General features: G+C 47.6%; 1 protein-coding gene across 2 annotated transcripts in view; it reads right to left on the bottom strand.

Moving 5' to 3' along the window:
- Positions 1 to 16,575, bottom strand: part of PIK3C3 (phosphatidylinositol 3-kinase catalytic subunit type 3) — a 259,170-nt gene that overhangs the window by 119,745 nt on the left and 122,850 nt on the right. For both annotated transcript variants that reach the window (XM_040336115.1, XM_040336125.1), the window contains 3 exons: positions 10,994 to 11,058; positions 7,101 to 7,185; positions 1,528 to 1,602 (listed from right to left, as the gene is read on the bottom strand). In XM_040336115.1, the coding sequence (XP_040192049.1) occupies positions 1,528 to 1,602; positions 7,101 to 7,185; positions 10,994 to 11,058 (225 nt within the window). The remainder of the gene's footprint in view (positions 1 to 1,527; positions 1,603 to 7,100; positions 7,186 to 10,993; positions 11,059 to 16,575) is intronic.

Below are 16,575 nucleotides of genomic sequence, written 5' to 3'. Positions count from 1 at the left end.
ATGGGACTTGTAGTTCTGCAACAGCTGGAGGGCCCCAGGTTGCCTACCCCTGGTCTACAGAGAACACAGCAGAGCACCATCTCTACAAGCAGATGCAGGGGCGGGCTGGGCCGGGATGCAAAGTGGACATTTCCCCCCAGGCTGTCCCGATTGATATGCAAAACTGCCGTTTTTTTTTTTTTCCCTTTGATGAAGTCGGCCAGATGCTGAGACTGTAACAAACACAGTAGGCAGCAGCCACACAAAAGCCCTGTGATTGTCCGAACAGGGTCATGTGCGGCCGCACGCTGTGGAATTCTGGGACATGTAGTCATGATGTGAGGCTCGCATCATGACTACATGTCCCAGAATTCCACAGCGTGCGGCAGCACACAACACTGTTCGGCCAATCACAGGGCATTTGTGTTGCGAGCGCCCTGCAAATGAATCGACGGAGGCGGAGCTTGTCTTGTGTGGATGCGGCCAAGCTCGGCTGGTCGTGATCACTTGCTGGAGTCCCGCCTCTCGGCCTAGGGCGCTGTGTATTTCTGAGGTCTCTGTCTCATCTATCAAACCCCCCCCCCCGTTTCAGCCGCGGTCAAACCACCTCCCCCTCTGTCAGCCCACCTCCCCCTCTGTCAGCCCACCTCCCCCTCTGTCAGCCCACCTCCCCCTCTGTCAGCCCACCTCCCCCTCTGTCAGCCCACCTCCCCCTCTGTCAGCCCACCTCCCCCTCTGTCAGCATACCTCCCCCTCTGTCAGCCCACCTCCCCCTCTGTCAGCCCACCTCCCCCTCTGTCAGCCCACCTCCCCCTCTGTCAGCCCACCTCCCCCTCTGTCAGCCCACCTCCCCCTCTGTCAGCCCACCTCCCCCTCTGTCAGCCCACCTCCCCCTCTGTCAGCCCACCTCCCCCTCTGTCAGCCCACCTCCCCCTCTGTCAGCCCACCTCCCCCTCTGTCAGCCCACCTCCCCCTCTGTCAGCCCACCTCCCCCTCTGTCAGCCCACCTCCCCCTCTGTCAGCCCACCTCCCCCTCTGTCAGCCCACCTCCCCCTCTGTCAGCCCACCTCCCCCTCTGTCAGCCCACCTCCTCCTCTGTCAGCCCACCTCCCCCTCTGTCAGCCCACCTCCCCCTCTGTCAGCATACCTCCCCCTCTGTCAGCATACCTCCCCCTCTGTCAGCATACCTCCCCCTCTGTCAGCCCACCTCCCCCTCTGTCAGCCCACCTCCCCCTCTGTCAGCCCACCTCCCCCTCTGTCAGCCCACCTCCCCCTCTGTCAGCCCACCTCCTCCTCTGTCAGCCCACCTCCCCTCTGTCAGCCCACCTCCCCTTGGTCAGCCCACCTCCCCCTCGGTCAGCCCACCTCCCCTCAGTCAGCCCACCTCCCCCTCTGTCAGCCCACCTCCCCCTCTGTCAGCCCACCTCCCCTCTGTCAGCCCACCTCCCCTCTGTCAGCCCACCCCCCCCCCTCTGTCAGCCCACCTCCCCCTCTGTCAGCCCACCTCCCCCTCTGTGACATCCGAAGCCAATAAAAAGAACTACAGACCTGTTTTGGTTAACAAGAGATTGTCCAGATGTCGGTCTCCCACTCCGAGGATGTATGTGATGACGCAGTATCCCGCTGAAAGGAAGAATACTGTGCAATGAGACAAGGACTGTGATTATTAACAAGGCAGAGAAATAGAAGGCTCGGCTTTTCCAGAAGGCAAAACAATCTCCGATTGGTACAATGTTACTATCCTCTCCTGTCCTACTTCCAACACAAGAACCGCAACATTCTGTGTCACCTCTTCTTTAAAGAAGACCAGTCCTAAAGGAACACTAAAGGTTTGTTTTTTATTAGATCAATTTATTGCTGTCAGCTAGAGCATTTAAATATCACTTACCTCGTTTTTTCCTTTTGACCTCCAAAATACAGTAATCCAGGTTTGAAAATGCCATTTCCTGTCACTCCTCTCCTTGCTTTCCACCAGCATCTGAGCCGTTTTGCATGGTGGAAAGCAGAATGTGCTCACCCCCTCCCTATGACTACAGCCCTGCGTGAAGATGCTCTCTTATCCCTCACAGGCATGGAGGCAAAGCCTAATGGGAACTGTAGTTCCCATTAGGCCGTGATGTAGCAAGAATGAATGCGCACCGCAAACCAGGAAGTCAACCAGGAAGTCAATGAGAATAACGATTCAGGAGTGACGGAGGTGAATAAAACAGCTCGATTTCAACAGGTATCAAACTACTTATAAAGTAGTTACATTACTTTTTCAGCTACTGTCAGACTTTAATTTAAGAGGAAAATATGTTTGTCTTTACAACCCCTGTAATTCGGACCTTCAGTAATTTTTTTCATCTTTCCATCTATTAAATCTTCTGCCCTTGTTGTTATTTTAACTTTGGATAGTAAAACATTTTTTTTTTTCTGCCAGTAAATACCTTATAAACCCACTTCCTGCTTCTTGTCGGGTCATTAGCCTAGGCCAGAGATGGCGACCCTTGGCACCCCAGGTGTTTTGGAACTACATTTCCCATGGTGCTCATGCCCTCTGCAATGTAGATGAGCATCATGGGAAATGTAGTTCCAAAACATCTGGGGTGTCAAGGTTCGCCATCACTGGCCTAGGCTCATGACATTATGTACAGCTCTCTCTCACTCAGGTGAGAGTTTGCCAGGAAAGGGGGGGTGAGTCGTAAGAGGGCCAATGAGAGTGGAAGAGCTTGAGGTGTGCCTCTGTGTAAATCCAGGAAGTGAACAGGCAGCAGCTTCAGCTGCCCACAGTTAAAACGACTGATTAGTGGAGGAATATTTCTGCAGCATATTTGGCATGTACAGAATCACAGTATATATAAAATAATATGCAAACAGAAATAAGCGCGCAACCCAAATATTAAAGTGCAAAGGTTAAAAAAAAAGCTAGTGCACACAAATAAAAATATATATAATCACTAAAGTAAAATATTTTCAGTGTATCAATGCACACACAAAAAATGATATCAATGCACACAAAAAATATTGTAAAAAACACAATGTAGTTAAATTCACCAAAGTGTTAACTACCCATAATAAAGGTGATAAAAACAATGGGCCAGATTCAGGTAGGGCAGCGTAACTTTGTGCAGGCGTAGCGTATGGTATTTACGCTACGCTGCCGCAAGTTAGAGAGGCAAGTGCTGTATTCACAAAGCACTTGCGTCCTAAGTTACGGCGGTGTAGCGTAAATGTGCCGGCGTAAGCGCGCCTAATTCAAATGAGGAAGAGGTGGGTGTGTTTTAGGGAAATAAAGCATGACCCCACGTGAATGACGTTATCAACGAACGGCGCATGCGCCGTCCGTGGACATATCCCAGTGCGCATGCTCCAAATTACGCCGCAAGGACTTATTGGTTTTGACGTGAACGTAAATTACGTCCAGCCCCATTCACGGACGACTTACGCAAACGACGTAAACATTTTAAAATTTGACGCGGTTCCCGACGTCCATACTTAACATTGGCTGCGCCATCTTTTTGGTGGAATAACTTTAGGCCTGAAAATGCCTTACGTAAACGGCGTATCTTTACTGCGACGGGCAAGCTTACGTTCGGGATTAGGCGTATCTCGCTGATTTACGCATTCTAGGCGTAAATCAGCGTTCACGCCCCTAGCGGCTCTGTGACTGGCCAGAGTCGTGTGACTTCACTTCCGTGCTTGCAGGCCTCGGGGACCTCGCAGGCTTAGTTTTCAGGTAAGTGCAACATAATGGGCTAGTATGTGATGCACACAAGCCCATTATGCTTTTACGTTGTGGCGCTGCCATCTATCGTCTGTTCCCTGATATAGGGAAAGACGATCGATGACGTCACACGCCCAGCCCCACCCCCCTACAGTTAGAAACACAGATGAGGTCACACTTAACTCCTTCAGTGCCCCCTTGTGGTTAACTCCCAAACTGCAATTGTCATTTTCACAGTAATCAATGCATTTTTAAGCACTTTTTGCTGTGAAAATGACAATGGTCCCAAAAATGTGTCAAACTTGTCCAATGTGTCCGTCATAATGTCGCAGTCATGAAAGAAAAAAAAATCGCTGTTCGCCGCCATTAGTAGTAAAAAAAATAAAAATAATAATAAACATGCAATAAAACTATCCCCTATTTTGTAAACGTTATAAATCTTGTGCAAACCAATCGATAAACGCTTATTGCGATTTTTTTTACCAAAAATATGTAGAAGAATGCGTATCGGCCTAAACTGAGGAAAACATTTTTTTTAATATATTTTTTGGGGGATATTTATTATAGCAAAAAGTAAAAAATAATGCTTTTTTTTCAAAATTGTCGCTCTATTTTTGTTTATAGCGCAAAAACTAAAAACCGCAGAGGTGATCAAATACCACCAAAAGAAAGCGCTATTTGTGAGGAAAAAAAGGAAGCCAATTTTGTTTGGTAGCCAATTTGCACGACCGCGCAATTGTCAGTTAAAGCGAAGCAGTGCCGAATCGCAAAAGGGGCAAGGTCCTTTACCTGCATTTTGGTCCGGGTCTTAAGTGGTTAAAGTGGATGTAACGCCACTCTCATCCTTTCTAAACTACTGCCATAGTGCTGATCTATAAGGATATAGATGCCTCCTGCATGTATCCTTACCTGTCAAATGTCTCCCCTCTGTCTGTTATAAGAACTGAAAAACTGCAGATTCTGTGGGTGGATCTGTCTGGAGCTTTGTGGGTGGAGTCGTGATGTCAGTAGACTCCCCGCCCTCCTCTACACTCCCCTTACACTAAATTCTGCTATGATCACTAACATCCAGTCAAAATCCAGAAAAGTAACCACATGACTTCAGAAAAGGAGTGGGGGGTGGGAATTAAAAAATAATGCCTGTCTCCAAGCTAGTGCATGAGATATGTAAATAACCTGTCACTCACAGCAAGGGGGCGGAACGGACTAAGGTTTTTTCTCTGTAAGTCTGTTTTATTTCACTGAACAATAAAAGAGGATTGCTCAGAGCTGGATTAACTCTGTGTGGCAAGACTGGGCACAGATGATAGGAAATCTTATACTGTACATTGTGACATAAACAGGAAACGTATTTATTTTCTGTGCATGGGCAAAGCACAGGTTCACTTTGTTCTCCATCCTCTTTCATTGCACAGCCCACTCCAATACTCCACCTGTCAAATGCCCAAACCTCTACTGCTCACTGATGTTCAAGTAGTTGACAGCCACCTTACAGGAGTGGGGCTAGGGCAGTGCTTCTCAAATAGTGGGGCGCGCCCCCCAGGGGGAGCCCGAGGCTCCATAAAGGGGGGCTCGTTCCGGACCGCGGCGATCGCGCCATTTAGTATCCGCTTCTGTCCCCAGCCTCCTCCGGTAGTTAGAGGAGCGGACGGCGGGAGGCGGGACATTTTTGAACTGGGGGACGGGACCAGAGAGGTAGCAGCCTGTCATGTTGGACGGCAGGTGATTGGCTGCTAGGAGGCGGTCCTAGCAGCCAATCACCAGTTCGCCCAAAAGTCTCCCCGCCCCGCCCAGTGCTGCTGCGGCTTCACTTGACGAATGTCCCGCCTCCTGCTCTCCGCGCTGAAAAGTTACAGGTAGGAGTGGAGAGGGAGGAAGGGAGGAAAAATATATGGAAATGTTAAGGACGAGGAGTGGGGGCTGTGCTGTGGGGGGAAAAGGGGGGTTATGTGATGGGGGAAACTGTGTGCAGGATATGTGATGGGGGTCATGTAAAGGGGGGCAATACTTTGTGGGGGGGGGTATGTGATGGGGTCATTGTAAAGGGGGCATTACTGTGTGGGGGGATATGTGATGGGGCAATACTGTGTGTGGGGGGGATATGTGAAGAAGGGCAATACTGTGTGTGGGGGGATATGTGAAAAAGGGCAATACTGTGTGTGGGGGGAAATGTGAAAAAGGGCAATACTGTGTGTGGGGGGATATGTGAAAAAGGGCAATACTGTGTGGGGGGGATATGTGATGGGGCAATACTGTGTGGGGGGATATGTGAAAAAGGGCAATACTGTGTGTGGGGGGATATGTGAAAAAGGGCAATACTGTGTGGGGGGGATATGTGATGGGGCAATACTGTGTGGGGGGATATGTGAAAAAGGGCAATACTGTGTGTGGGGGGATATGTGAAAAAGGGCAATACTGTGTGTGGGGGGATATGTGAAAAAGGGCAATACTGTGTGTGGGGGGGATATCTGAAAAAGGGCAATACTGTGTGGGGGGGGGGTATGTGAAAAAGGGCATTACTGTGTGGGGGGGTATGTGATGGGGTCATTGTAAAGGGGGCATTACTGTGTGGGGGGATATGTGATGGGGCAATACTGTGTGGGGGGGATATGTGATGGGGCAATACTGTGTGTGGGGGGATATGTGAAGAAGGGCAATACTGTGTGTGGGGGGATATGTGAATAAGGGCAATACTGTGTGGGGGGATATGTGAATAAGGGCAATACTGTGTGGGGGGATATGTGAAAAAGGGCAATACTGTGTGGGGGGATATGTGAAGAAGGGCAATACTGTGTGTGGGGGGATATGTGAAGAAGGGCAATACTGTGTGTGGGGGGATATGTGAAAAAGGGCAATACTGTGTGGGGGGATATGTGAAAAAGGGCAATACTGTGTGGGGGGATATGTGAAGAAGGGCAATACTGTGTGTGGGGGGATATGTGAAAAAGGGCAATACTGTGTGGGGGGATATGTGAAAAAGGGCAATACTGTGTGGGGGGATATGTGAAAAAGGGCAATACTGTGTGGGGGGATATGTGAAGAAGGGCAATACTGTGTGGGGGGATATGTGAAAAAGGGCAATACTGTGTGGGGCATATGTGGATACAGTGTTATGCAGAGGTGTACTTATAACAATTTTATAGACAAATGATACTATTTACAGTCGCGCGGGGGGCGCAAAATGTTTTCTTCTTCCTAGGGGGGGCATGACAGAAAATAATTGAGAAGCACTGGGCTAGGGTAAGGGAGAGGCAGAGCCTAACCTTGACTTGGGCAGAAGTCAAGCCCGGGGCCCTGGTATAATGGGGACCTTGATCACAGAGATTTACTGCACTTCAGCAATATTGTTAGGTGAATCACTTTATAGGCTCAAGACACATGCAGCTTCATTTACAAACCAATGCCAATGACTTACCACAACTCTTTACATAGGTGTCCATGACCTCCGCACTTATTCCATATGGCCCTTTATCACTCGGGGCATGTTTCCTAAAAAAGTTCTACAAAACAACAAAAAAAAATAATCATGATTTATGCAACAAAAAATTACATTGGTAAAAAATACAAAACTGGAGGGCACAGAAAGAAAACAATTATAAAATAATACAAATAGATAAGACATCCAAACGCCTCTATTCTACTAAAAATGTGGGGCGTTTTCAGGCGCTTTAGCATTTAAAAAAGCGCCTGTAAAGCGCCTGAAAGAAGCCTCATCTGCAATCCCAATGTGAAAGCCCAAGTACTTTCACACTATGACTAAGCCAGCCTTTCTCAACCAGTGTGCCGCGGCACACTGGTGTGCCGTTAGAGGTTCTCAGGTGTGCCGTGGGGTCAGTGGAGAGAATGCAGTCAGATGAGCTCTCCTGCCGAACTCTGAGAAGCTCTGTCGGCTTCAACAGTGAAAGTAAAGTGCAGAGGAGTGTGCTGTGCTCTCTGCTTCCCCCTAGAGTGCAGTACCCGGCTGAATGAGGAATCTGGAAATGTACTGAGCTACAAGCTAGATTCATTTTTAAATGGCTTTATACATGTGTGTGTGCACATGTGAGTGTCTGTCTGTATGTGTGTGTGTGTGTGCACATGTGAGTGTCTGTCTGTATGTGTGTGTGTGTGTGCACATGTGAGTGTCTGTCCGCATGTGTGTGTGTGTGTGCACATGTGAGTGTCTGTCCGCATGTGTGTGTGTGTGTGCACATGTGAGTGTCTGTCTGCATGTGTGTGTGTGTGCACATGTGAGTGTCTGTCTGTATGTGTGTGTGTGCACATGTGAGTGTCTGTCTGTGTGTGTGTGCATATGTGAGTGTCTGTCTGTATGTGTGTGTGTGTGTGTGTGTGTGTGCACATGTGAGTGTCTGTCTGCATGTGTGTGTGTGTGCACATGTGAGTGTCTGTATGTGTGTGTTTGTGTGCACATGTGAGTGTCTGTATGTGTGTGTGTGTGTGTGTGTGTGTGTGCGCACATGTGAGTGTATGTCTGTATGTGTGTGTATGCACATGTGCGTGTCTGTACATGTGAGTGTCTGTCTGTATATGTGAGTGTCTGTCCGCATGTGTGTGTGCACATGTGAGTGTCGGTCTGCATGTGTGTGTGTGTGTGTGTGCACATGTGAGTGTCTGTCTGCATGTGTGTGTGTGTGTACATGTGAGTGTCTGTATGTGTGTACATGTGAGTGTCTGTATGTGTGTGTGTGTGTGTGTGCACATGTGAGTGTCTTTCTGTATGTGTGTGTGTGTGCACATGTGAGTGTCTGTATGTGTGTGTGTGCACATGTGAGTGTCTGTATGTGTGTGTGTGCACATGTGAGTGTATGTATGTGTGTGTACATGTGACTGTCTGTCTGTATGTGTGTGCACATGTGAGTGTCTTTCTGTATGTGTGTGTGCACATGTGAGTGTCTGTCTGTATGTGTGTGTGTGTGTGTGTGCACATGTGAGTGTCTGTCTGTATGTGTGTGTGCACATGTGAGTGTCTGTCTGTATGTGTGTGTGTGTGTGCACATGTGAGTGTCTGTCTGTATGTGTGTGTGTGCACATGTGAGTGTCTGTCTGTATGTGTGTGTGTGCACATGTGAGTGTCTGTCTGTATGTGTGTGTGTGTGTGTGCGTGCACATGTGAGTGTATGTCTGTATGTGTGTGTGCACATGTGAGTGTCTGTCTGTATGTGTGTGTGTGCACATGTGAGTGTATGTCTGTATGTGTGTGTGCACATGTGAGTGTCTGTCTGTATGTGTGTGTGTGCACATGTGAGTGTCTGTCTGTATGTGTGTGTGTGTGCACATGTGAGTGTCTGTATGTGTGTGTGTGTGCACATGTGAGTGTCTGTCTGTATGTGTGTGTGTGTCTGTGTGTGTGCACATGTGAGTGTTTGTCTGTATGTGTGTGTACATGTGAGTGTCTGTATGTATGTATGTATGTATGTGTGTGTGTGTGTGTGTGTGAGCATGTGTCTGTATGTATGTGTAGGGCGTACAAGTAGGTCCCCTTTAAATTGCCGCTGTGTGGTCGCGCGCTCGCGACCCTGCCCCGAGCTCCGTGACCGCGCCTGCGGGACCCGATCGCCGCCGGTGTCATGCGATCGGGTCACAGAGCTCAAGAACGGGAGATGTTGTGTGTAAACACAACATCTCCCCATTCTGCCTAGTGACACTGTCACCGATCGTGTTCCCTGTCATCGGGAACAACAAACAGTGACGTGCCCCCCTACAGTAAGAATCACTTCCTAGGGAACACTTAACCCCTATAGCGCCACCTAGTGGTTAACCCCTTCACTGCCAGTGTAATTTTTACAGTAATCAGTTCATTTTTATAGCACTGATCGCTGTAAAAAGGACAATGGTCCCAAAATGGTGTAAAAAAAGTGTCCGATGTGTACGCCATAATGTTGCAGTCGCGATAAAAATCGCTGATTGCCGCCATTACTAGTAAAAAAAAATATATATATATTAATACAAATGCCATAAAACAATCCCCTATTTCGTAGATGCTATAACTTTTGCGCAAATCGATCAATAAACACTTATTGCAATTTTTTTTACCAAACATATGTAGAAGAATACGTATCGGCCTAAACTAAATCCCCTAAAAACATATTTTTTGGGGATATTTATTATAGCAAAAAGTAAAAAATATTGTGTTTTTTTTCAAAATTATCGCTCTATTTTTGTTTATAACGCAAAAAATAAAAACCGCACAGGTGATCAAATACCATCAAAAGAAAGCTCCATTTGTGGGGAAAAAAAGGACGTCAATTTTGTTTGGGAGCCACGTCGCACGACCGCGTGTCAGTTAAAGCGTCGCAGTGCCAAATCTGAAAAAGTGTCCCGGTCATTTAGCAACAAAATGGTATGGGGCTGAAGTGGTTAACATAATATTATAGTAGGATTGGATGATGAAGAAGGTTGACATTTCATTACAAAGATTCTCATATGGCTGCAAAAAGAATCAGTTCCAAACCAATACGAAGCTCATTACAGGCGGATGGGATCCCCCATCAAAATGGCCACTCAACATGGGGACATAACAGTTGGCTGAGCTATAGCAGAGGACCTCCCTGATGACACTGACTGGCCAAGGTTGGTGGGAACAATCGGGCAGCTTAGAAGAAAACAGTTTGCCCCCCGCCCGGCACTTACCTTTCTTGAGTCAGCCATCCTCTTCCACGCTCCCTCGATGTCTTCTCCTGCCCTCAGTGTCGCTTCAGCCAATCAGATGACCGATAACCAGACCTGGTGAATCCAATTGGCTGAGACGCGTGTCAGTGTTAACCAGGGAACGCACACCCTGTGCGCTCTCTAGTTAACCATTTGGAAGCCGATTAAAGCCCACAGGCTGTAATCGGGAACCCTATCCACTGGCTCTGATAGACACTTACAAAACACACCCACCGCTGTTATTCAGATGGCCGGCGCTCAACAGGAGGCCGGCCACCTGAATAGTGGGCGGCAGCGGCGACAATTCATAGATTCATGCAATGCATGAATCTATGTATTGTTGAGTGATGGGTGCAGGAGAGAGGGGGCGTCCTGCCCACTATGGACGCACCGCCACTGATTGACAGACAGCTGTAAGTCAGGGGTACTCTGATGAGACTATGGCCCAGATTTACAAAACACTTACGCCGGCGTATAACAAGTTACGCCTACGTAAGTGCAAATGTGCGCCGTCGTATCTGTGCGCCATACCCACAAACAGATATGCACCTAAAACTGTCTGCAGATCGGAAGAGATAAGTTTAACACCAAATGCCCTTTAATGCCAATGTGGAAATTAATACTTGACTGTAGAACATCTCACCAACACAGAACACTCACCTGAATACTTCCTTCTGTGGCAAGGACTTCAGCAACTGGCACAGACTGAATAAACTGCATAAATCCTGTTCAAAAAATTGACGATCATATTAGGGATGAATTTCAATACAATCAAGCGTATACAACAATCAACCATAAACGTATGACCACTGAGAGGTAAGTGAATAACATTGATTATCTTGTTACAATGACACCTGAAAGTTGGTTGGATATATTAGGCAGCAAGTAAACATGTTGTCCCTGAAGTCGATGAGTTGAAAGCAGTAAAATGGCCATCACTGTTTGTTGTATATAGATAGGGCTGCATAGTTGCTCATGCTGACCTGTGTCCTCTGCCAAAAGCGCCTACAATGGGCTCCTGAGCGTTTAGAACTGAAGTACAGAGCAATGGAAGAAGGTGGCCTGGTCTGATAAATCACGTTTTCTTTTACATCACGTGGATGCCTTAGCAAATCTCAGCCAACGACTTGCCCGAGCAAATCTCAGCCAACGGCTTGCCCGAGCAAATCTCAGCCAACGACTTGCCCGAGCAAATCTCAGCCAACGACTTGCCCGAGCAAATCTCAGCCAACGACTTGCCCGAGCAAATCTCAACCAACGATTTTCCCGAGCAAATCTCAGCCAACGGCTTGCCGAGCAAATCTCAGCCAACGACTTGCCGAGCAAATCTCAGCCAACGACTTGCCCGAGCAAATCTCAGCCAACGACTTGCCCGAGCAAATCTCAACCAACGATTTTCCCGAGCAAATCTCAGCCAACGACTTGCCGAGCAAACCTCAGTCAACGACTTGCCGAGCAAATCTCAGCCAACGACTTGCCCGAGCAAATCTCAACCAACGATTTTCCCGAGCAAATCTCAGCCAACGACTTGCCGAGCAAACCTCAGCCAACGACTTGCCCGAGCAAACCTCAGCCAACGACTTGCCCGAGCAAACCTCAGCCAACGACTTGCCCGAGCAAACCTCAGCCAACGACTTGCCCGAGCAAACCTCAGCCAACGACTTGCCCGAGCAAACCTCAGCCAACGACTTGCCCGAGCAAACCTCAGCCAACGAATTGCCCGAGCAAACCTCAGCCAACGACTTGCCCGAGCAAACCTCAGCCAACGACTTGCCCGAGCAAACCTCAGCCAACGACTTGCCCGAGCAAATCTCAGCCAACGACTTGCCCGAGCAAACCTCAGCCAACGACTTGCCCGAGCAAATCTCAGCCAACGACTTGCCCGAGCAAATCTCAGCCAACGGCTTGCCCGAGCAAATCTCAGCCAACGACTTGCCCGAGCAAATCTCAGCCAACGACTTGCCCGAGCAAATCTCAGCCAACGACTTGCCCGAGCAAATCTCAACCAACGATTTTCCCGAGCAAATCTCAGCCAACGGCTTGCCGAGCAAATCTCAGCCAACGACTTGCCGAGCAAATCTCAGCCAACGACTTGCCCGAGCAAATCTCAGCCAACGACTTGCCCGAGCAAATCTCAACCAACGATTTTCCCGAGCAAATCTCAGCCAACGACTTGCCGAGCAAACCTCAGTCAACGACTTGCCGAGCAAATCTCAGCCAACGACTTGCCCGAGCAAATCTCAACCAACGATTTTCCCGAGCAAATCTCAGCCAACGACTTGCCGAGCAAACCTCAGCCAACGACTTGCCCGAGCAAACCTCAGCCAACGACTTGCCCGAGCAAACCTCAGCCAACGACTTGCCCGAGCAAACCTCAGCCAACGACTTGCCCGAGCAAACCTCAGCCAACGACTTGCCCGAGCAAACCTCAGCCAACGACTTGCCCGAGCAAACCTCAGCCAACGAATTGCCCGAGCAAACCTCAGCCAACGACTTGCCCGAGCAAACCTCAGCCAACGACTTGCCCGAGCAAACCTCAGCCAACGACTTGCCCGAGCAAATCTCAGCCAACGACTTGCCCGAGCAAACCTCAGCCAACGACTTGCCCGAGCAAACCTCAGTCAACGACTTCCCCTAGCAATTCTCAGCCAAAGATTTGCCCAAGCAAATCTCAGCCAACGACTTGCCCGAGCAAACCTCAGCCAACGACTTGCCCGAGCAAATCTCAGCCAGCGACTTGCCCGAGCAAATCTCAGCCAACGACTTGCCCGAGCAAATCTCAGCCAACGACTTGCCCGAGCAAATCTCAGCCAACGACTTGCCCGAGCAAATCTCAGCCAACGACTTGCCCGAGCAAATCTCAGCCAACGACTTGCCCGAGCAAATCTCAGCCAACGACTTGCCCGAGCAAACCTCAGCCAACGACTTGCCCGAGCAAACCTCAGCCATCGACTTGCCCGAGCATACCTCAGCCAACGACTTGCCCGAGCAAACCTCAGCCAACGAATTGCCCGAGCAAACCTCAGCCAACGACTTGCCCGAGCAAACCTCAGCCAACGACTTGCCCGAGCAAACCTCAGCCAACGACTTGCCCGAGCAAACCTCAGCCAACGACTTGCCCGAGCAAATGTCAGCCAACGACTTGCCCGAGCAAACCTCAGCCAACGACTTGCCCGAGCAAACCTCAGTCAACGACTTGCCCGAGCAAACCTCAGTCAACGACTTCCCCTAGCAATTCTCAGCCAAAGATTTGCCCAAGCAAATCTCAGCCAACGACTTGCCCGAGCAAACCTCAGCCAACGACTTGCCCGAGCAAATCTCAGCCAACGACTTGCCCGAGCAAATCTCAGCCAACGACTTGCCCGAGCAAATCTCAGCCAACGACTTCCCCTAGCAATTCTCAGCCAACGATTTGCCCAAGCAAATCTCAGCCACCGGCTGAGATTGGGGAAATCTCTTTTTATGAAATGTGTTAAAGAGAACGGTTGCAGTTTTATCTATATATAAATAAATTAATTTTGACTGGAGTTCTTCTTTAAATATAAAATAAACCAACAATTCTAAAAACTATTTTTAAAATCCACCACAATTCACATTCTTAATGTCTTCATCAGTCCACTAAAAGGTTTTTTTTTCTTTTTTTATTAAATCTCTTTCAGAGAACAGCTGCTCTCAAACAAAACAGAAGAAAAAACATCCATTTGGTGCTGCAGAGTCAGGAAAGGCTCATTTTGTCTGAGATTTCCATTAAGGAACACTAAGGTACAATAACAGTTCTTAGCCCAACAAAGGAACTATTAAAATGTCCTCAGAAAGAGCACTTCAATTATGTATACAGGTCTCACCGAAAACCCCGACTGCTGTATTTAGAAACAGAGGGCTGGTTGAAGAACAGACGGGAGTACTAACCACTATACTGGCCAATGCTGGGCACAGACAGGCCAATCAATACGATTTACAGCTATAGAGTGCAAGGGATGACCTAATGAATATATATAAATCTGCCATGTTTAAGTCAAAGGAAGCGGGGGTGGCTAAACAAAGCATAATTCATCTTTAAAGGCCACCGGAGTGCACTTTGTTCTCCATTCTTGTGACCCAGAATAAGCCACCAGTGTGTTGAAGACCGCTGTCAGCTGACGTCACTTAGCTGGTGCAGGCTCTGGATCGAACCCTACTTTAATGTCGGGATCCTGACTGGCAGCTGGCTCAGCCACTCGGGGGACTGAGGCAGCTGCCGCTGCCCCCTCCACAGCCCGGAGCTCCAGTGAGAGCTGGAGGGTCAGAGTAAAGAGTCAGTGACTGACAGACACCAGCTCTCTGCTCACTAAAGTCCGAGAACTGAGTGATCAGCTGCCTTTGATCCCTTGGTTCTCCATCACCATCGAGGCAGCGGGGGTCGATGCTGCATCCACCTGGGTGAGTATATCGTTTTTTTTTTAATCCCACTACTTCTCCTTCACGGGCCATATTTTGAGGGCCACGCCTATATTTGATGATAAAGATGACAGCACTTCAATCCTTAAAAACTCCAAGTATAGTTTTTAGTAAACAGTTACACTGGTCCAGTTTGAACCATTATACAGTGTCTTGAAAAAGTATTTATACCCCTTGAAATTTTCCACATTTTATCATGTTACAACCAAAAACGTAAATGTATTTTATTGGGATTTTATGTGATAAACCAGGGGTCTCCAAACTATGGTCCTCCATTTTTTCAGGAACTACAACTCCCATCAAGCCTAGCCATGTCTGTGAATGTCAGAGTTGTACAAAGTCTCATATGGGAGATGAAGTTCCACAGCAGCTGGAGGGCCGTAGTTTGGAGATCCCTGTGATAGACCAACACAAAGTGGCACATAATTGTGAAGTGGAAGGAAAATGATAAATGGTTTTCATATTTTTTTTTACAAATATGTGAAAAGTGTGGCATACACTTGTACAGCGAGGGAGGGACATTTTCGCCCATTCTTTTCTCACAGCGTAAGGAAAGGAGAGCCAGTAACAGGCACGTGTGACAGGGGACATCTACACAGATAATAAGGGCACCAATTATCAGTGCTGCCTCACGGTGCCCATCAGTGCTGCCTATCAGTGCTGCCCTATCAGTGCCCATCAGTGCTGCCTATCAATGTCCAGTATTGAAGTTAAAAACCCATTGCCTAGCAAAAAAAAAAATCTTTGAGATGCAGAGCTGACCCACTTACAGGTTGAAGGATTGCTAGGATAATTCAATTCAACCCACTTCCTGTCAGCCCAGGATGTGATGGACACACCCACCTGTGGGTGCAATTTTAATGTAGCCTGGACTCGCAGTACTTCAGGAAATAGTGCTCATATATCATGAGGACAAGGATCACGTCACAACCCAGAAGATTATATGAGCAGTCATCATATTTTATGAATGCAATTTACCTGTGTAAAATCCTCCCTTGTGTACCTAACCAAAAGCACAAAGACTGCTGCAGGGTGCCACCATCTTGGATGTAACATTAGCAGCCCCAGCATACTCAGAGCTGTTGTTCATTCACTGGCAGAATATATATATATATATATATTATATATATATATATATATATATACATACATACATACATACATACATACATACATACATACATACACACACACACATTATATATATATATATATAAATATATATATATATATATATATACACACACATATACATACATATACATACACACACACACACACATACATACACACATATACAATGGGGCAAAAAATTATTTAGTCAGCCACCAATTGTGCAAGTTCTCCCACTTAAAAAGATGAGAGAGGCCTGTAATTGTCATCAGAGGTATACCTCAACTAGAGACAACATGTGGAAACAAATCCAGACAATCACATTGTCTAATTTGGAAAGAATTTATTTGCAAATTATGGTGGAAAATAAGTGTAACGGTATGGCCCGTGGGACCCAGAGGTTCTTGAAGGATACGGGGTACTCCTGTGTCAGCTTAACCAATGACTCTTGTGTCTAGGGTCATCCTATGTCCACTAGGGGCATAGGATGACTGAGAACTGATATCTTGGATTACAGGAGATGGGACAGTAATGATAATTCACAATGTATTGCAGGATATCTTGAAATATTACTTGTTGTTGATTCTGAACTCAACAGGTTAATTGAAAGATGTTAATTGAAAGATGATATCACCTCCAGCTACCTGGCTGTAGTGTATGATAAAAGCTTGCTGTGATTGCATTATATTGTC

The sequence above is a fragment of the Rana temporaria genome, chromosome 1 (genome assembly GCF_905171775.1).
Source record: "Rana temporaria chromosome 1, aRanTem1.1, whole genome shotgun sequence".
Taxonomy (NCBI): Eukaryota; Metazoa; Chordata; class Amphibia; order Anura; family Ranidae; genus Rana; species Rana temporaria.
Note: the sequence above shows the minus strand (reverse complement) of the source record. Positions and strands in the feature narration are given on the sequence as shown.